The sequence below is a fragment of the Patagioenas fasciata genome, chromosome 5 (genome assembly GCF_037038585.1).
Source record: "Patagioenas fasciata isolate bPatFas1 chromosome 5, bPatFas1.hap1, whole genome shotgun sequence".
NCBI lineage: Eukaryota > Metazoa > Chordata > Aves > Columbiformes > Columbidae > Patagioenas > Patagioenas fasciata.
The window spans coordinates 1830126-1850770 of NC_092524.1; the positions used below are offsets into that span (position 1 = coordinate 1830126).

General features: G+C 58.8%; 3 protein-coding genes across 5 annotated transcripts; 1 reads left to right on the plus strand and 2 right to left on the minus strand.

The window, feature by feature from the left end:
* Positions 1-1165: 1165 nt before the first annotated feature.
* Positions 1166-6466, plus strand: VPS37C (VPS37C subunit of ESCRT-I). 3 transcript variants are annotated; one of them, XM_065838983.2, is made up of 6 exons: positions 1166-1212; positions 2805-2913; positions 3727-3843; positions 3916-4087; positions 4435-4517; positions 4767-6466. In XM_065838983.2, exons 3-6 carry the CDS (start codon positions 3751-3753, stop codon positions 5451-5453), a joined length of 1035 nt encoding a protein of 344 aa, XP_065695055.1. In that variant the 5' UTR covers positions 1166-1212; positions 2805-2913; positions 3727-3750; the 3' UTR covers positions 5454-6466. The 3 variants fall into 3 exon arrangements, with proteins under 3 accessions (XP_065695055.1, XP_071664843.1, XP_071664842.1); XM_071808742.1 differs by having other exon boundaries at positions 1175-1195; XM_071808741.1 differs by lacking the exon at positions 1166-1212 and adding an exon at positions 1240-1839.
* A 311-nt stretch (positions 6467-6777) lies between these two features.
* CD5 (CD5 molecule) lies at positions 6778-12476 on the minus strand. The gene is made up of 10 exons (XM_065838963.2): positions 12363-12476; positions 11481-11513; positions 11035-11331; positions 10893-10955; positions 10359-10667; positions 9073-9357; positions 8815-8946; positions 8318-8371; positions 7879-7995; positions 6778-7727 (listed from the first exon to the last, which is right to left on the minus strand). Exons 1-10 carry the CDS (start codon positions 12412-12414, stop codon positions 7642-7644), a joined length of 1428 nt encoding a protein of 475 aa, XP_065695035.1. The 5' UTR covers positions 12415-12476; the 3' UTR covers positions 6778-7641.
* Positions 12477-12879: 403 nt separating this feature from the next.
* On the minus strand, positions 12880-20568 carry CD6 (CD6 molecule). The gene is made up of 14 exons (XM_065838309.1): positions 20514-20568; positions 19346-19423; positions 18808-18867; positions 18386-18694; positions 18012-18311; positions 17863-17931; positions 17629-17760; positions 17347-17484; positions 17156-17263; positions 16999-17070; positions 16751-16912; positions 15946-16101; positions 15582-15840; positions 12880-12970 (listed from the first exon to the last, which is right to left on the minus strand). Exons 1-14 carry the CDS (start codon positions 20566-20568, stop codon positions 12880-12882), a joined length of 1989 nt encoding a protein of 662 aa, XP_065694381.1.
* Positions 20569-20645: the final 77 nt, after the last annotated feature.

Genomic DNA, 20645 nt, shown 5'->3' on the forward strand with positions numbered 1-20645 from the left:
CTGCGCAGGCGAACAGCGGAGGGGCAAGGAGGGGAATATGGAAATGGTGATCTGAGACTCACTTCATGAATATGTATAGGCGTTCCTGGGGTCATTATTAATATGTAATACCTTACTGTATTTAAGCACACTTCTTATTGTTAAAAGTGTGCGTGTTGGGCGGAGCGAATCCCCCGCGCACCCAGCGCTGTTTTGCTTATGCTCTAATGAGCACGTGTTTAAAGAATACAACTAAGGAGTTGGATTAAACGTTGTTTATCCATAGAAAAAGCGTAAGTTATTTATTTCGTGGTGAAAGACAAGCGGCTGCTGCTCAGTGTTTGCGGGGAGACTTGAAATCAATGTATTAAAACCAGCACGGCGGCTCCAAACCACAACGGGCGACCAGGGGGACGTCCCGTCAGCTTTTGGATGTCCCTGTGGTGACGTATTAAGGTGACAAATCTCTTGCTTGCAGTGCTTGAGCTCAGCACGTACTCAGGTGTTTTCTATGAATAATATCAATAATAACACAAAATAACTAAGCAGAACAAGACAATTCTTCCAGGAAGGCACAAAACTGTAATTAGAGTCAATTATAAGGGATGGTGTGCTAGGGTATGACACAGGTAGGATGTGTAGGGAGCTTATGGTCTGATCAAGGACAATATGTTCATAAAGGGGTTGATAAATGGGTTAAAACTCAATGTTATTGTGCAAAAAGGTGCTTCCCAAAGAGATCAGTATTTTGAAGAGAAGCTGCCAAAGGGCTGGAGAAGAGTTAATTAACAATTTGTATAAAATGCCAGGATTGAGGAGAGGATGAACTAAGCTGTGTTTGAATTTATTCTTTGCAGGTGCGGTGCTTAGGGACACGGTTTGGTGCTGGGCTTGGCAGTGTTGGGTTAGTTGGACTCCATCTTAATGGTCTTTTGCACCCAAAACGATTCGATGATGTGAAGGCTCCAGGAGGCCAAAGCTCGAAGAGAGTTACACCAGCACGAAAGTACTTATATTTATTTAAAAAAAAAAAAAAAAAACCATGATATTTATCAAACACGGCCACACCGCCACAAGATGGCGGCGGCGGAACGTACCACCCGCCTTCTCCTCCCGCCCTACGGGGGGCGCCGCGTCTACCCCCCCGCCCCAACTTCGCGTGGTACCTCCCACTTCCTCTCCCGCGCCGGAAGCCGGAAGTGCGTGGCGGAAAGAGGTACCGGCTGTGCGGCGGTGAGTCGCGAGCGGGGTCGGTGAGGCTCCTGGTGTCTCCACACGGGGGGCGGACACGTCCCGTCGCTTACCCTGGTGCTCAGGACCCCTCCGTTGGGCGGTTGCAGCCGCTACTCGCCGGCATCTCCGCGGGGCGGGGGGGGCGCTCAGCCAGGCCAGGCCTCGTCCCGCGGGCCGCCGCCTCTCGGTTGCCGTTCCCCGCTCCCCTAAGATGGGCCTGGCGGTGGCAGAGCAGCCTCTGCCGTGTCCCGGTGGGGTGGGACCGGCTTTGGGTGGGCACCCCCGGGGCTTTGGGGCATGTCCCCAAACGGGGACACAGCACCGAAGGGGTGACGGTCCGGGGGGATTCCCTGGTGGGGCCTTAACGAGGCGCGGGGGCCCCTCAAAGGGACCAAGTGTCACCTCGTTTTACCGAAACGCCGCTAAAACTGCCGGGATCCGTGAGGCTGGAGCCCCTGCCCGGTACCCGGGTCTTTGTGTCCCCCTCCTGGGCTCATTTTGGGCGCTTCCCACAGACCCTCCCCACTCTCCCACCCCCGCACAGCGATGGGGATCGAGCTCCCCACTTGCCACTGTTAATCATTTTTCCTTTTCCTTCTTGAACCAAAGCGAATGGCAGGCGCAACAGTAAGTCTAAAGCATTATGAAACATTTAACGTTCAAACTTGGTTTTGCACAGACCAAAAGCCATGTTGATTCAAATACAAAACCTCTTGTCACCAATAGCTGTGACTGCTTTAGGATGAGCCAGTTCATCGCACACTGAGCAACATTGTTGGTCAAGACACCACTTTCTGGCACGGGGATATTTGTAGTAACTTTTGCTTTCTCTAAGAGGCTGCAGATAATAAGATGTGGACATTAACACCTAGTGAATGCATTTAACTTTCCATTTAGCTGTAGCTTTGTTTGGCATGACTGTGGATAAGGGCAGCATCAAACAATCATAGAAACTTAAAGAACATTTTTAAAATTAAGTACCAAGGCCTCATATTTCTTCTGAAACAGTTTTATTTTCAGGGAATAATGTTTAATTTAATTTTCTTAATATTTTTTTACTTAGTTCACAAGTTTATTATGAAAACCATACCCTTTGTGACCCTCGTTAATAACAAAAAAACCCACCCATAACTGACAGGTGAATGTGACAAATCTGTTGCTTACAGTGCTCAATCTCAGGACATACTGGGGTATCTTCTATGAATAATATCAATAATAACACAAAATAACTAAGCAGAATAAGACAATTCTTCCAGGAAAGCACAAAACTCTAGTTAAGAGTCAATTATAAGGGATGGTGCATTAGGGCATGACACAGGTAGGATGTGTAGGGAGCTTATGGTCTGATTAAGGACAATTTGTTCATAAAGGGGTTGATAAATAGGTTAAAACTCAACGTTATTGTGCGAAAAGGGACTTAAAGAAAATAACTATTTTTCCTTGCAGAGCGCTGAAATTATCTACGCACCTGTGTAACAAGGGACCTAATTTCCCGCTTTTTAGGTGGTTTTTAGTCAGACACGCTCAGCTGGATCCTGGGAGAAGCAACTGGGTAACTCTGAATGTTCCTGTGTCGTTCTGTGTTCGTACAGAGACTGACGGGACCTTCTGAGCACAAGACCCTCGAGATGTTTCGCCCGGGGCGGAGGTAGAAGAGCCACAAGCGATTCAAACGCTGCCGAAATCCCCATCACCCACTGGGTACGTCCCTTTCCCTCTCCACAGAGTTCACCCCTCTCGTGTTTCTCACCTATTTTTTTAGCATATTATTATTATTGCCCTTTCTCCCCCCACATGATTGCATCCCATCTCTTAGAACCCTGGGCATCAATGTGTGATATTTGATAAATATTAACAGACAGCCCGGGTTATTTGGAATAAGTCATGGGCAGTGCAGAAAAATCCGTTATTTCACTGATTTTAGTAATATTTAACTGATTTTTCGAATCACAACTATTACATCAAATTCACATTAATGCCATCACTTGATGTTTTCTAAGTGATAGCTGAGGGAAATAGTGGACACAGTGTGGCTAGAAAGGGAAATACATAGGAATCAAACGCAACTAAGAGATGGGAGCTGAGGAACAAAGGAGGTGACGAGGTTTGGGGACACACGGGAGGGGACGACGGTCCCACCGGTGACCATGAGGACAGTTGAACGTGAGTAGATGTGTGAGGTTTGCTCAGCAGAGCGGGAACGTGGAACAGGACAGTGAAGGGAGAGTCAGGATGACATCGAGTGGCTGTGAGTAGGTGTTTCTGTGACAAAACCACCTAGTACACATGAGAAATCCTTCCAAAAATGCTGTGAAAAGGAAAAAAAATCAGTTGCCAAAGCAAGAATGAGTGGAAATGTTGTGTTTTCCTTCTTGGTCTCACTGTTTCTTTAGAGCAGAGGGAGAATCTCTGTGTTTCAAGCAGTCTAGTTTTAAATCCTTAATAGGATTATTGCCTGTTTGCAGTTGGGCTTTATAAACCTCGGCTTTATTTGAGTTTATTTCCCCGTCGTAGGTGTGCGTGGCTCCTCGGGACAGGATGGACACGCTGAGGAACCGGACGGTGGAGGAGCTGCGGGAGCTGCAGGAAAACGCCGAGGAGATCGAGCGCCTGGCCCTGGAGTCGCAGGAGGTACGTGGGGACATCGCGACGCTCCCCGGGGCTTTTGTCACCTCGCTGGTGCTCATTGTCACCTCCCCACAGGTCCAGGAGCTGCAGCTGGAGCGCGAGATGGCCCTGGCCTCCAACCGCAGCTTGGCCGAGCAGAACCTGAAGTTCCAGGCGCCGCTGGAGACGGGTCGGACCGACCTCTCCAGTAAATACGAGGAGCTGCAGCAGCTGGCCGAGCGCTGCAAGGAGCAGAAAGCCAAACTGGGTGAGCGTTGGGCAACCTGACGTCACGGGGGAGTTTAACGCAACGTCCTTCCCTTTTACTTCTGCCCGAGTGGAAAAACCCTTTGGGGTGGTGGCAGAAAGGACTCTGCTGCCTATAAAAATCTCTGTCTTCCTGTTTCCTGGTCCAACTCTGTTGGAAAAATGAAGACATTGTCCCAGGAAAAAACCTTTCTAGTGCAGCAGTGACTAAAGTTCTTCCCTCTTCAAATTTTCTCCTCACATCAAGAGTTTCCAAGACGTTCCTGTGTGGGCTGCAGGGCTCTGCGCTCCTGATTTTCCCATTTTGTGTTTAATGTTCCATTCTGCTGCTTTCTTTTGTTTCCCCAGAGAAATTCGCCGTGGCGATGCATCCTCAGACCTTGCTGGATCTCCTGCAGGTGGAAAGCCAGAAAATCGAAGAGGAGTCTGAGGTGAGCTTCAGCTTTAAATCCATTAGCAAGTCAGCTAATTAGTCCGAAAAGGCTTGTAGTTACGCTCCCAAGCTTAATCCCTTAAATTGAGGATTATCTCTTTGTAGTTTGGTGTTATTTCTCAAAAAAACAAAAGAAAGGATTCTGCTTTGTTTGTTTGCGTGCGGTGCCGTGGTCGTGTGGGACAGACGTAAATCCTGAGCCGGGCTTGACGCGGCGCTGAACCCCAAAATCTTTCTTTTCTTCCAGAAAATGGCTGAGAAGTTCCTGGAGGGCGAAGTGCCCCTGGAGACGTTTCTCGAACAGTTTTCCGTCATGAGGAAACTGTCCCATTTGCGCCGGGTGAGGGTGGAAAAGCTGCAGGAGATCCTGAGGAAGCTGGAAACGTCACGGGAAGCCGGAGGGGACCCTCAGCCGCCTCCTCACGTACCCACCGACCCCCCCAAACCACAACCCTTCCCTCCGGGGGCTCCATCCTTCCCCCTGCCCTACAGCCCAGCCCCAAACGCGCCTCTCGGCCCCACGGCGCACGGAGCTCTCCCTCCCGCTCCTTTCTCCGCCTCCCCGCTCCCGGGGGGACACACTGCCCCCCCCCAGCCCCCCTTTCCCTACCAACCTCCCGACGCCGTGCCGGGGTATCCCCACCCCCCGTCAGGGGGTTCTGCTCCAACTCCAGCTTATTCCTGGTCTCCATCCCGGGCCCCACCTCAGCCCCCCCCATTTGCTGCCTCGCAGCCCTCTCCTCCCCCACCCAGACCCGGATTTCCCCCCTACATCCCCCCCCCGGCAGGGAGACCCGCGTGCCCCTACCCCACCCAGCCCCCTCTCCCCGCTTTCCCTCTCCCCCCGCAGCCCCCCTACCCTCCGGGAGCACCCCCACCCTTCGGGTACCCCCCACCCCCGAATCCCCAGCGTCCTGCTTGGCCTGGCTACTAAATCCAGACTCCTGGGGGGCATTTTTTCTTCTTCCCCCCTCATTTTTTGTGGACTGAGGAAGAAGAGCAAGCCCAGAGCGTCATTTCTCAATCCAGAAGCATAGGGGCTTGGGGCAGGACGATGCTGCCCTGGCAAGCTGAGACTCTTTAGGTTCAATTTAAATTGGAGGCTGATGGGTTTGAAACGTTGGCTTCCAAATCAGCTCATCGAGGTCACAACGGGCGCTAATTGCAGCCCCCTCATTTGCACGGGCGAGCGGCGGCGTTCGCCGTGCGGGCAACAAACGCTGTTAGCGTCGTTCTGAGCCTTCTCGCAGCCGTTCAGAAGACACGAGGAGAATCTCTGGGTGATATTTCTGACGCAAAATCAGAACTCGCTGCTTCCCGAGGACTTTCCTGGAAGCCGGAGGCAGAGCCGGCCCAGCGTGTGGGTGATTCAAACCCTTCGGCTGAGCACAGCCCTGAGATTTCTGCATCTGAGCTGTTCCTGGCTGTCTGCAAGCTCTGCCTGCACCGTGAGTCCCAGCGTGCTCCAAAACAGAGGGTTTTCCCCCCAAATCTTCAGGATTCAGGTGCTCCCAGCTCACCGGGGATACAAAAACCTTTCTGCTGCTGCTTCTTTCCAGCACGGAGCTCACCGAGGGTTTGGTAACTCCCCGGAGTTACACACGTGGATATTTCGGGTTTATTTGAAGTAAACTGGGCTGGCACGACGTCTTGGGCTGCTGCTGCTCTGGGGGCACGTCTGGTGATTTATTTTTTGGGGTGCTGGGGGCTCCGGCCTTCCCCCTTCTCAGGAAACACTAGATAACGGAAGGAGCGACAAATTAACGTTAATAGAGACGGGGTTTGCTTTGCTCAGCACTTTATCCTACAAATCCTGCCTGTATCTCCGTAAGTTATTTATAAGGAAAGATTTACTAATGGACTAGGACAAGGCAAATGCTTCTGGGGTTTGATGGGAACGATTCCGTAGCGGCGGTTAATTACAGTAATAAAACTTGATGAATTGCACGCGAGGTCACGGCAGTGGTTGCTTTCGGAAACGGCGCCTTCTATTGATCTTTTTATGCCGTCCTGGCGTCTTGACACTAAATTCCTTTTGGTTTTTGTCAATAAAACCTTTCCCCCTCTTGCAGGACCAGCTCATCCTTCCAGCTCATCCTTCCTGCTGGTTTTCGTCTTTCCTAAGGGGCCCATTTGTGTGCGGCTCTTGTGTATCAGCTCGTCTCTCTGGCACCGTCATGCGTTTTCCCTCCCTGGATGGAAGTAAATGGTCTAAGGAATGGAACTGGGAGCGTTAGAAGGAAGAGAACAAGACGTAATTACTAGAAAAACATCAGTTTTATTACAACAGTTATTGCTTATTAAATATCTCAGGACTTTTTTCTCAGTATTCTACCCACTCCGCGCTCCTCGCATCCTCACTTTGCTTCTTCACGTCTCTCCGAATCTCGTTCCGTCCCACGTAGACACGTCGCAGTCATTCTGTGAAGCTCAGCACCCCGATTATCACCCAGAAGCACCCGATTTCGCTTTCAGCGCGGCCCGGGTAGGACGAGGAACGTGGTTTATCCGATTTTCAGAGGGGGAAAAACAGGCAAACGCCCTCGGAACGGCCGCACTGCTCCGCTCTCCGTGCGGATACCAACCCTCCTGCCACGCCGCTGCCGCTCCCATTACACAAATAGCTTAAAACATCTCCCACCTCACACGCTGCAAGAAAAAAACAGGAGGAAGGTTTTTTGGGTGCTGGTACGGGGGAGCACAGGCAGGTTTAGGGGTCCCGGAGGTTCCCCGTCACACTGGGGGGGTCGCGGGTGGGTTTATTCCGAGGTGAGCAGCGCAGATTTCTGTCATTTCTTCTTGTCAGTTTTGTTCAGTTCGTTGCGCAGAATCACGGGAGGGTTTGGGTTGGAAAGGAACCTTCAAAAATCACCTTGTTCCCCCCCCCGCCACGGGCAGGGACGTCTTCCGTGAGATTAAACTGCTCAAAACGTCCAAGTTGCTCAAAATGTACCTTTTTTGGGCTGCCTGCAGGGCGGGAAGGGGCCTGGCGACGGAAACGAGGTGGCTTGCAAAAATAACATGCAAGAAAAGCCGCTAATTCAGCAATTGCAGCAGCCTGGGACGGTGCTGGGTGGTGGGGAGGGGGACAAGGGGGTCCCGGCTCTCTCAGTTTTGGGGGGTCACAGTCTGCGGGTGGAGTGCAGGTCGTAGTCGCTGTCGGAGGAGTTGTCCAGGGGGATGGACGCTCTGCAAGCACCTTCCAGGGCTGGGGGGATACGGCTTGTTTTTTGGGGGACTGGGGGGGTCACCCCCGCCCCGGCGTTGGCAACGTCTCGCTGTGATGCTCTCGCCGGGGCAGTTTGTCCCCCATCGGGTTTTGGGGACAGAGGGGACATTCCCGGTGTCCTGCGCCTTACCCGGGTACGCCGAGAGCTGGGAGCTCTTCTGGGGGGGCTGCGCGTAGTCGTTGTCCCCCCGCTGCGCCCGCTGCCCCTGCGCCCGTGGGGTGGCCGTGCTGTTGCGGTGGAAGGAGACTGGAAGAGATGGAGAAAAATGAGGATTTTGGGGCTGCAGCAAGAGCTTTGGGGTGATGTGCCCCACCACACTGCCCGGGGGGGGCGCTGAGTAAAAGTGGGAGCTGCTCCCGCACCCCGAGACGGGGCTCGGTGCTCCCAGGTGAGTTAATATCGCGACGGTGAGTTAATATCGCGACGCTGAGTCAACGCGGTGGCAGGAAGCGAGAAGCGGGACTGGGGACCAACCCGCTCACACCTTTGCCTGCTGGGGGGTGAGCGCCCCCCCACCCCAAAAATCCAGCCCTGTGTTGGGCGGGGGGTCACCCCACACTCTCCTCACCCGTCTGGTTGAGTCCTGTGGGGCCGATCCACTGGCGCTGCTTCTTTTTGGAGACTGGAAGACAAAGGAGCGGGGGACGACAAGCAGGGGGGTGTCTCACCGAGGATGTGTCCCCCCCGCCGACCCCATATGTCATCCCAAATAATCTCCCCCACCCGATAATCCCCCCCCTCCAAGCCCCTCCAGCTGCTCTTTTGTGCCTGCTCGGTGCCTAATCCCCCCTCGCAGCATCCCCTTCTTTGTGCCAACAGCGTGTGGGGCAGGCGTGGGGACAATGGGGCAGGGTTGGGAACAACGGGGCAGGCTTAGGGACGGACAACAAGGCAGGCTCAAGGACAACAGGGCGGGGGGATCTGTCACACTGAGCAGCATGTGTTCCCCCCGAAGAGATGGGGGGGCGCAGCAGGGATGGATGCAGGGAATGTGGCTATGGCAGAGCAGGAGGAAGAAGAGGAGGAGGAAGACGAGGAGAAGCAGCTCCAGAGCTCGGCACCTACTTCTCTTCATCAGCCTCCTGTAGGCGGGGGGGCCGCAGATGAGGAAGAGGATGGCGAAGAGCAGCAGGGCCAGGCAGATGCTCACGATGGTGCCGGCCGCTGGCCCGGGGGGCTGCGGCTTCGAGTCCTGGCCTGGGGACAGGACGAGTGTCACCGGGTGAACCCCTTGTCCCCAGGCTGGGAGCCTGAGCAGCCACCACCCAGCTCGAGGGGTTGCAGAGAGCCCCAAAAAGTCTTACACCCAGCACAGTGACTTACACGTGACCCTGGTCCGGGAGCAGGTCTGGGGGACCCCGAGTTTGTCGTGACAGAGGTGCAGGGTGGGGACACGGCAGGTGACACCCGTGGAGGGGGGGTCCTGGATTTCGGCGCTGGAGGAGAGGTTCCCGCACCGCAGCTCCCGGCACAGCTGCCGGCTCCACTCGGCTCGCCGTGCCCTGTTGTCACACAGCACCCGCCACTGTCCCTCGGCGAAGACCTCAATGTCCCCTTCGCAGGGCGTGGGGCCACTCGCCAGCCTCCGCAGGGCCTGGGGACGGGAGCCTGGGGGACAGAGAGGGTCAGACTCATGGGGGGACATCGCAGATCGGCATCCTGCATCGCACGGTCCTTTGTGGCACTGGGATGCTCACGGTGTCCCTTGTGCCACGGGGACCGTACCAGCGCCACGCGTTGAGGAGCTTTGTGCTGTCCCCACGGGGGATGCGGCGGGGAGGGCGGCTCTGCCAGCTGCCCGGTGCCGAACCCCCGAATCCCGCGGGAGGGCTCTGAGCTCAGGCAGATGGCGGAACCTGCGGCAAACCGGCTCCTCACCCTGTGGTTTGGGTCTTCGTGCCATGGCGCCAAGATGCTCCGTGGGGAGATGTTCAGGGTGGGGGGATGATCGGGGATAGAGGATGCTCAGGGATGGGGGATGCTCAGGGAAAGGGGGTGCTCAGGGAAAGGGGGTGCTCAGAGAATGGAGGTGCTTGGGGACAGGGGGATGTTTGGGGATGGGGGATGTTTGGGAATGGGGGATGTTTGGGGGTGGGGGATGCTCAGGGATGGGGGAAACTCCATAGGAGGATGCTCCATAGAATGATCCCTGGGACAGGAGGATGCTCCGGGATGGGGGATGCCTGGGGAGGGGTGATGCTTGGGGAGGGGGGATGCTCTGGGATAGGGGACACTCGGGACAGGGCAATTCTTGTAGCACAGAGAAGCTCAGGGCAAGGGATGCTCATGTCAAGCATCCAAGAGACGCAGACAAGCAGGGTGCTGGGCCCTGCCAGGACACCCCGCACGCCCATGTTGATTTTTGGGGAGCTGACACGGCGCTTGCCGTGCACTGCCCAGCTTTTCCTACTCTGCAGCGCGGATGTGTTCAAAGCCACGGGTGCCGCTGCCGGGAAGCCAGCACGCTGGGGACGTTTTCTGTTTTGTCTTTGCACGCAGGAGAGGAAGAGAAGGAGGATGGGGTGCGTGGGGTGGTTGGGGACACAACTGTCACCCTGCTCAGGGCTTGGGCCACCAGCCGGGCCAAGGGTCCGAGGAAGAGCTCTCACCCGAGCAGACGATGAAGGCCGGAGGATTTCCCTGCTGGGCGCTGGTCCTGTTGAAGCAGTCGAGGACCGAACTGCTCTCGCAGGGCTCCACCACCTCCCACCGCACCGGCAAGTGGCTTCCCCGCTCTGGCGTGGGGTGGCCGTGGCCATCGATGGCGGCGCCGCAGCCGACGGTGTGGCAAAGGCGGGTGGCCAGCGCCGGTGACAACCCCTGGGTGGCCGCCACAGCCCCCCAAAGCCCCTGTCTGTGCAGCTCCACGAAGCCCGAGCAGCCGATGTCCCCGTCCACCAGCCACAGCCGGGGGGGTCCTGCCAAGGGACAGGGGGGAGAAAAATCATAACATCATCTCGTTACAAACCGGGATGACTTTTCTCTCTGTTATTGAGCAGAAAGTCCGCGAGCCCGCCGCATCCGAAGCTTAATTGATGCCGCAAACACTATTAATGACACCAGGCCATCTGGCAAGGCTGGGGGGCAGCTTGTTTTGTGTGTGCCCCCCAGTTCAGCCGTTGCCGCAGGGATGGGGCTCTTACCCGTGGGCTCCGGGGTGGTGGTCGGCGGTGCCGGCGGGGGCTCGGGGGTGGTTTTCACCGGCTCTAGAACAAAAGGACGGGGCCAGCTTGGGGTGGTTGGTCCGTGGGGGTGTGGGGGTGTGGTGGGGGGGTCCTTTCTCACCGCTACACACGAGGACAGCGTGCTCCGTGCAGTTCGCCGGCACCCACCGGCACCGCGCCAGCGTGTCCGCTGGCCCGAAACACCGCGGCGTCCAGGCGCGTGTCGGCTCCTTCCCACCGGTGACCGTGAGCTGGGGGGGCCCGGGGACAGGGGGGCCGCAGTCCAGCTGCTGGCAGATGCTCCTGGCCCTGGCTTCGCTCACGCCGTCCCGGCACACGCGGCTCCACCGGCCCTCCAGCTGTGCCTGTAGCAGCCCGGTGCAGCGGCAGCCGCCGCCGGCCAGACGCAGGCTGGGTTCTGGGGGAAAAACATGGGAGTTCGGGGCTTTCCTTCCCTTTGTGCGATATTTCCACCCCGGCAGCCACCACAGGAATGAAGCTGTGGCCAAGGAGCTGTTAACGAAGCCGCTGGGGGTTCCCCAAGGTGCTGCTCCCCCCCAGACTCACCTCCAGGGCTCAGGGTGGCTCCTCTGGGGACAACTGCAAGAGAGAGGGGGACAAAGCGTCAGTCCCCCCGGGCTGGGGCAGCAGCTCCCGGCCCTTGGTCTGTCGCTGGTTATTTGGGGGGAAAAAGGGCAATTCTGGGGCTCAGGCCAGGGCAGACATGCTGCTGGTTGTCCCTGGACATGCCGCGCTCTGTGACATTGGGGGACAGTTGTGTCCCCAAAGCTCGGCGTTGGGGACAGAGCCCCGAGCTGGCTGTGTGTCCGCAGGGGCCAGAGGACAAGGCTGGGTTGGTTTTTTTTTGCGAGAAAAGAGCATTTTCTGGCTTCCTTAGTGGATTTGCTCTCACTCCTCCTCCTCACACCTTTAATTAAAATTAATAATTATGAATGACCACATGTGACTGACCACAGCGCTGCCCGCCCACCCCTCTGCCGGTGATCACTATGGCTGAAGGAAAAACAGACAAGGCCACCAGCTAATTACCGCTAACTAACCAGCATCGTTACCGGGAGAAGACATGGCCAAGCAGCCCTGGATGGTGCCACCGTCACCTCGGCGAGCCGGCGTGGTGCCATGAGGATCGAGGGGACAAGGACAGGGGGACAGCGGGTGCCCCCCCCACACCTGAGAATCACTCCTGGGGCATCACGAGCATCTCAGGGACCCCCAAAACTGGGGGTGGGCACACAGGACCCCCGGCACTGAGCTGGACACGCTGCTGCGTCCACGGCCAAGGGCACAGGGCTGAGCCCCCCGAAACATTCCCAGCAGCAGGGGGGGTTCGCCATGGGATTTCAGGGATCCGCAGGGTGTGGTGGGACTGGGTCCCCCCTGAGCGCGGCCCTGGGACCTCCCACCCCTCAGAGCCCCCAACATACTCACCCCACAGCCCCAGGGCCAGCAGGAGGCTCAGGGCGGGCGGGCAGGCGGCCATGGGCACAAGCGGCCGTCTGTCCGTCCGTCCGTCCCGGCGCTGGCGGGGGCACGGCCGCCTCTGCTCCCCGGCTCGGGTGAGGGGGGGGGCGGGCAGGAACAGGCTGTTTTTCCTCCCTCTGTGGTTTTCTGCGTCACGTCTACGCTCGTTTGAAGCCCTTTGAGCTGGCAGCTGCCTCCCCAGCACGGGGACAGAAAACCGGGGGGCTCAGCCCCCACTGCACCCCCATGATGGCGTCACCCCCATCTCTGCAGCGGCAGTGACGCCGGAGGGACGGTCAATGTCCCCAGGGCTGGGGAGAGCCCAGCTGTCCCTTGCGTCCCCACAAAACTGGAAGGTGGCGTGGCCAAGCGGGACCCCGGGACAGGCACCCAAAGGAACCTGCCAAAAATAACCTCCCGGTGCCAGCAGTGGCTCCTTCCCCCTCCTCCTCCTCCTCCTCCTCCTCACCCGCTTGCTTGGGCTCTACCGCGGCTGCACCGGCACCAGCACGGCCGCTGCGGTCACCGGGCGAGCGGCACCGCTGCAGCGGGGCAGGAAACAGGGCTGCTGGCACCTGCAAGGGACATGGTGGATGTCACACTGTCACATCGTGTCACACCATACATGGGCTGTAGCATGGAGCGGGTCTCTTCTCCCAAGGAACAAGTGATGAAACGGCCTCAAGTTGCACCAGGGGAGGTTGAGGTTGGATCTGGGAACAATTCCTTCCCCAAAGGGCTGTGGGGCATTGGAACAGGCTGCCCAGGGCAGTGCTGGAGTCACCATCCCTGGAGGGTTGGACAGACGGACATGAGGTTCTCAGGACATTGGGCAGGGACAGGGGTGGGGGAATGGTTGGACTCGATGATCTCGAGGGGCTTTTCCACCCCAAACAACTCTGTGATTATCTGCCATGTCACACCGAGCCACCGCGTGCCCGCGGCAGCACCGTGATGTCCCCGCTTGATGGCTACCGGGGCACTTTCATCCCAGCACATCCCCATTTCTCCCAGTTGCTGCCACCCCAGGGCCACCGTGTATCCCTGCAAGGGCACGTGGGGCACAGGCGGTGATGGACGATGCGTTAATTGATTATGTCCTAATTAATTCCTGCAAATCCAGGTCATGCATGCTAACGAAGGCAGCTGTTTTCCATTAACTCCACCGGTATTTCTGCTGAGAGGGCCTGGGGACTGGTGTTGGTGAAACTGGGCTTACTGGGTGAGGTGCCACTGTCCCCAACCCCAGAGCCATCGGGTGCTCCGGTGCCCAACCCCAGGGTGCGGGTTCAGCTCCGCCGGGAGTTTCCTGCCCCAAATCTCTCTCCGGTTGCAGATTTTCCATGACTCAAGAGGAAGCCAGTTAGGGTGGGGGGGTTGCAGGCAGCCGGGGCTGCCTGGTGCACCATGGATGTTGGGGGGGCAGGTGGGGCTGGGGCTGCTGCCTGTGCCCCCCCCATTCCCATCCCCTTCTGGGGGTCCCGCTGACCCCCAAGATGAGGTTGGTGCTGTGATGGGAGCCGGTTCTGCTCCATGGGACACTGTGGGTCCCGATGCTGCCCCCCACCCACCCATGGGCTCTGGGGTTTCTGATGGAGGGTTTAGCTGAGCCCTCTCACCCCAAATCAATACGAGGTCAGTGATTCACCCTGGGATGCTTCACCCCTCAGACAGGTGCACCCCCTGTTATCCCCGGGTGTCCGACCCCCATGGATGGGGGTGCTGGGGATCCAGACCCCTCCCAACGAGCCATATCTGGCGTCTGCAGGTTTGCAGCTCGGTTTGAGCATCTCCGTGCGTCAGCTCAGCATCCTCTGCCCGCTGCGACAGATGCGCGTGATTGTAATATCTTTCCGCAGGGTTCGTTTCTTTTTTGGGGGGTGGGGGGAGCGCTGGGACGTGCCGCCTGATGTGAGAAGCATTCTGAAGAGGCAGGAGCTGCTTTGGTGTGAGCGGGAAGGGGCTTGTCAGCTGTCAGCCTGCCACCCTCAGCCCTAATGATGCTGCAAGTGGCGCTCCCCAGCGCTTGTCACCGCGGGCGGGAGCGGGGACGGTTGGCACTGATGTCCCTGTCTTGTGAAGGTGACACAAAGACCCTTCACCCCCTTCCCTGGCTTATCCCCCACCCCGGGGCATTGGTACCCACGATGCATTGGTACCCACAGGCATCAGCATCCCCAGGCATCAGCATCCCCCATGGTCCCCTTGCAAAAAAAGTGTCACCATGTCCTCCACTGGCACAGGGAGCTGTGAATGCAGCCGGGGGCACCCCCTGTGCCCCCCCCCGTCCCTGCCTTGCTCACAGCAGCGGCTCCTTGCTCTCGCCTCGCTCCTCTCCCCTTTGTCTGGGGTTTGGTTGCTATTTTGGTGCTTCCTCCCTTGTTGCGGTGCAGCCCCTTTTGTTTCGGGGCCGCTGGAGCCTCTCGCCTCGGTATAAACAGCTGGAGGATGTGGCGGGGGGGTGAATTTTCCACGGGGGTGGGGCTGAACCCCCCATCTCCGCTGAGGTTCCACGTCGCTGTGCCCGGGGAGGTGGAAACGTGCCGGGGGGGGGGAAGATGCATCGTGGGGTTTGGCTCAGCTTTCACCCCAAAATGGGGGATGCTCTCCCCGCCTCGGGCGCCGTATCCCACCCCTGGAGCTCTGGGTGATGGGGACAAACCCGGTTTGTCCCACCTCCCAGTTTGGTATGTGAGAAGGTCCAGGACCCCTCCCTACCTTTGTCCTGAGTTTATGGGGACAGTGGCCAGCATGTCACCAGGATTTGGGGGACCATGGTCTGGAGGGGTGCAGGGAAGCTCCTGAGACTCTATATCCATTGCTGTGTTGTCACAGGGTGCTGGGGACAGCTGTGGGACACCACCACCCCCTGCCAGCCACGGGGACCCGCTTTGTCACCCCCAGCCAGGGGACTGTGTGGCCGAATCGGGCCCTGCCACCCCCCCTCCCTGGGCACAGGGGTTCCGGCTGCTCCTGCCCAGCCTGGGGACAGCTCTGTGGGCAGAGGGGACAACATCTGCTGGCAGACAAGAGCACAGAAGGGACATCTTTGGCTCACTTATCCCTTGGGTAACTCTTGGTGACCCAGCCTTGCTGCGGGGCAGGTGACAGCCACCCCTATGGCCAAGGGACACGGTGACCCACTGGGTAAAGCTTTTAATGTCTAAACATCCCCCCAGGTGCCACCAGGACCGGTCCCCACATCCCCACACAGAGGAGGTGGCCAAGAAGTCCAGAGGTGACATTAGCAGTGGGATGGCGCATCCTCGGCCACACAGTGTCAGGTCCCCCTGCCGTGTCCCACTCTCCCTGGCAGCTTCAGTAGGCAGAGCCTTGGATGTCATCGTAGTCACTGCCCTCGGAGGAGTCGGGGTCCTGTGCGTGTGTCCCCAAGGGACAGGAAGGGACTGGCCACCCTGCGAGTGACAGAGTTCATCAGGCAGAGCTGACAGGGGCGGGAAGGAGGATGCTGAGGGACAGAGGAGCCCTGGGCCCCATCGTGTCGTCCCCAGCGTGGGGACATCACCAGGGTTTGGGGACAGGTCCTCACCAGGGTTTGGGGACAGGTCCCCGGGTGGCTCCATGCCCTGGACGTTCTCGTACCACTCCCCGGAGGAGGTGCTGGAGCTGTCGGTGGGGTTGGGCTCTGCTGGGGGCACCGGCGGGGACAGCACTGGGTCGGGCACGCTGGGTGCTGCTGGGGGAACTGGGGGAAGCAGCGCGTCTCACTGGTACCTTCTGTCACTGCTCACATCCCCTGGGGTCCTCCACCCCCTCGGGTCTCTCCATCCCCTTTCCTGTCCCCACGGCTGTCCCCATCCCTTGCTTCTGTCCTTGGAGCCTCTCTCTTTCACTCCTGTCCCCAGGGCTGTCCCCATCCCTGCTCACATCCCTGGAGTCTCTCCATCCCTGTTCCCATCTTTAAGATCTCTCCATCCCTGCTGCTGTCCCCATCCCTGCCCCAGTCCTTGGGGTCTCTCCATCCCTTTCTCCCATCCCTGGGGTCTCTTCACCTCTGTTCCTGTCCCCAGGGCTGTCCCCATCCCTGCCCCAGTCCTTGGGGTCTCTCCATCCCTTTCTCCCATCCCTGGGGTCTCTTCACCTCTGTTCCTGTCCCCAGGGCTGTCCCCATCCCTGCCCCAGTCCTTGGGGTCTCTCCATCCCTTTCTCCCATCCCTGGGGTCTCTTCACCTCTGTTCCTGTCCCCAGGGCTGTCCCATCCCTGCCCCAGTCCTTGGGGTCTCTCCATCCCTTTCTCCCATCCCTGGGGTCTCTTCGCCTCTGTTCCTGTCCCCAGGGCTGTCCCCAACCCTGCCCTGGTCCCTGGCACCCCACATCCCCCTGGTGCTGCCCACCTGTGTCAGTGCAGCCATGGGCGGTGGGTGCTGTGTGCTGGTGGGTGCCATGGGTGGGGGGCGATGGGCAGGGGTGCGGGGGGGCCCCGTTTTCGTTGCAATAGGGCTCGGAGGAGGAGAAGGAGGAGGTGGAGGAGCTGCCGCAAGACGGGGGACCCAGCACTATGGGAGATGGAATTCACGTCAGGGTGGCCCCCCTCGCCCTGCCACGGGCAGGACGGACAGACGGACACCCTGTCGTGTGGTACCTTCGGCAGGGAACGGCTCCATCCCGTCCTTTCTGGGGAGCAGAGGGTCCCCGGGCTGCCGGCGTAGCGAGTCTGTGGGATGGGGACAGGGATGGGACATCAGTGGGGACACCCCGGGGCTGAGTGTTGGGGTCCTGGGGCCCTTTGGGGTGCTCACTGTAGAAGGTGGAGAGGGCGACGGGCGGTTTGCTGCTGAAATCGTAGTGTTCGTAGTCAGAGTCGGAGCTGGAGTCCTTGGTGATGGGATGGGATGTGACAGCTGGGTCTGGGGGGGACATGGGGACAGGGCCATCGCCAACCAGGACCCCCGGCCCCCCCAGAGCCCCTCAGGATGGGACGGTGACCTACCAGACCTACCTGGTCCTTTGAGAAGACTGGGGGGCACCTCCCGGTAGTCATTGGGGGTCGCGGAAGGGACATCGGGGCTCTGTGCGCTGTGGGTCACCAGCACGGGGACAGCCAGCCCCAGGGGGGACACGGCGTGGGCTGCGGGGACATGGGGGGTGCACCTGCTCAGCTGCCCCACGGCACAGCTGAGCCTGGAGAGTGGGGTGGCAGCGTCACCCCTGCCATGTCCCACAATGGGCTGGTGGTGTCACCCCCTCCATGTCCCCCACGGGAGGTCCTTACCACTCCTCTTCCTCACCCTCAGCAGGGCGGCGGTGAAGGCCAGCACGGTGAGCAGGAGCAGCGCTGCCAGCACCAGGCACAGCACGAACAGCAGCTGAGGGGACAGTGTCCCCGTGGCTGGGGACACCTCAGCTGGGGCAGAGAACGGTCACAGCTCGTGACACCTCACTCCAGGTAACGGGGGGGTGAGGTAGGTGCTCCCCTCAAACCCGGGTGATGGTTGTGGACACTCACTGCTCAGGAGGGTGACATTGCTCGTTGTCACCGTGGCCATCGGGGTGGGTGTCCGCAAGCCCTGGGAGCCTGGCGGGGAGTGGGGAGCACAAGAAATGGGGTCACAGCTCATCTCCAGGGGACCCCCACACCCCAGGGGGGTCACTCACCATTGCAAACCGCTCCGGCCGCCTGGGACTGGTAACACGGAGCCGATTTGTTGTAGACCCACTGGCAATGGGCCAGGGAGGGCTGGTGGCCCCCGCACTGGTACAGCATCCTGGTGGGCAGCGTGTGGGCGAAGGAGGGACGCGAGAGGGACACCCCGCACCCCAGGCTGTGACACAGGACATCGGCTTCCACCGCGTACCACGCGTTGTCACACACCGTGCTCCACGTCCCGCGGTAAAACACCTCGACGCGCCCGGCACAGCCGTCCATGCCACCGGTGAGCCGCCATTCCTGGTGTTCTGGGGGGAGAAAGGGAGGATTTGCGGACATCCCACCGATGCCTGATGGTGACAAAAGTGTGTGCCGGACGCACCTGAACACACCACGCCGGCGTCCTCCTTGTGGCTGCAGTCGTGGTCCGGCGCGGCCGGGCAGTCCCCGAGATGCTGCTCGTGTCCCTTGCACCCCACATCGTCACGGAGGATGGGGCCGGTGCCGCGGCCGAAGGCGCTGTCGGTGAGGACCCGCACGGCCCAGCCGCAGCGCAGCTGGCGGCACACGACGTCCCCATCGGTGACATCCCACTCATCGTCACACACCGTCCCCCAGATGCCACCCTGCTCCAGCTCCACGCGGCCCTCGCACTGACTGCGCCCGCCGGACAGACGGACTGAGCCGTGACCTGGGGGGACACGGGGGACAGGTGGCCGTGGTGCTGTCCCCAGTGTCACCGCTGGCTCCGGGAGGATGGGGTCCCCACCAAAAGGGGGGTGCACGGATGTCCTCGACCCTCACCTGGTGTCACCGAGGTGTTTCCAGCTGCGGTGCTGGGGGGTCCTGTCAGCTCCATGGGGGCTGCGAGGGGGGAGATGTGGGGGGTACAAGGGGTTGAGCCCACCGAGACCCCCCCTTGGCACCAAATGTCCCATCTGTGTGATTCTGTGATCTGAGGGGGTGACAACTGCAGGACAGACGGACAGACTGCCACCAGCTCCGGCTGCTCACAGGTGACAAACCGGGGGGATGTGGCACCCCGGCATGTGGCCACGGAGAGGGTGGGGGCAGATGGGGGGTGCAGAAATGTATACCCCAGCCCCCCGAAAAGTGACACTGATTTGGGGAAGAACAGCCAAAATGGCGTCCCCAAGCTGCCACAAAATGGGGACCCACCCCAAGCCTGGGACACCCCTAAAAACCAACCCCTGTGTCCCCACATCATCCCTTTTTGGGGGGGACATGTGCCCTGGGGACACATCCTGGCGCAGGGTCTGCTGGCGGGATGGCGGAGGCAGAATTTGGGCCTAAACATGGCGATTTTTGGGACACGACTCACCGGTGGGGACGCGGTACGGCGGGGTCACATTGTGGATCGGGGGTGTCACTGTCGCTTTCACCTCCCGGCTCACTGCCCCTGGTGACAGAGAGGGTCTGTCTGCTCCTGCCTGCGCCCCCAGCATCCCACCCTCCCTGTCCCCAATCTCCCATGCTTATCACCCCAAAATTAATCACTTGGCTATTCAAGGGCAAAAGATTCACTGCCCATAGATTTAACATCATCACTCCCAACATTATGGCATTTTCTGTACCCCCAGCCGCACGGGGTTGATAACGCAATTAGTGCAATAACGCAATTATTGCCATAACGATTTCTGACCAAAAAAGGGCATTATTTTTGCAAGCTCTACGTCAGCCCCGCGGTGCCGATCGAACCCGCTCGCACCTTCGCCCGTCGAGGCGCAAAGGAAAACGGCTGAGGGTGCAGAAAATCAAATGTCTATAGGTGAATACAGTTTTAAAGGAAAAAGTAGCGAAGGAAATTGAAATCTGAAAGGAAAAGATGTTGAAGGAAATTAAAATCTTAGAGGAAAAATTAAAGGAAGTTGAAATCTTAAAGGAAAATAATGTTAAAGGAAATTAAAATATTAAAGGAGAATGATATTAAAGGAGAAGGTGAGGGGTGAATGCAGGAGCGGGGGGACACGGGGGTGAGTTTGGCAGGTCCTGGTGTCGGTGAAGGTGTCGTTGTCAGAAACGGTGGCGCTGGTTCCCCATTCAATCCAAGGCCTTGGGGCTGCTCTTGGCAGCCATTTCACTGCAAAACCACCCCAAACCCTGCGGGGCAGGTGGCATTGTCCCCATAGCCCTCCCGGTGACGCTGGTGACACGAGCGGGTGGGTAAGTTTTTGTCCTGTACCAGGAGAGCATCACCCTGTCCCCAGAGACCATCATCCCGTCCCCACGGGGGTGGGAGCTGGGGGGGTGGGATGTCACCAAGAGCCCTTTTCAGTGTCCCCAATCCCCAACAGGGACACTTTGCCTTCGCTCCCATGGGGGGAAAAGCTCAAATTTGTGGATTTACCCTCAGAGCACCCTCAGTGCTGAACCACCCATGTCCCCACACCAACACCCCCAGCCCGGGGGGGTGACAGGTACCCGGCTCTGAGCTGTAACCCCGGGGTCCTGGCACACAGCGAGGGGACAGGGAGGTGACACTGACGTACCTTGTCCGGGTGCCACAGCGGCGAGAGCCACCCAGAGCAGGCAGAGCAGCCCCATCCTGCTCAGCAGCCGTGGGGCAACCCCATAGCAGCTGGGGGGCTGGGGGGCGGTCCTGTCCTCCTGCCACCTCAGTC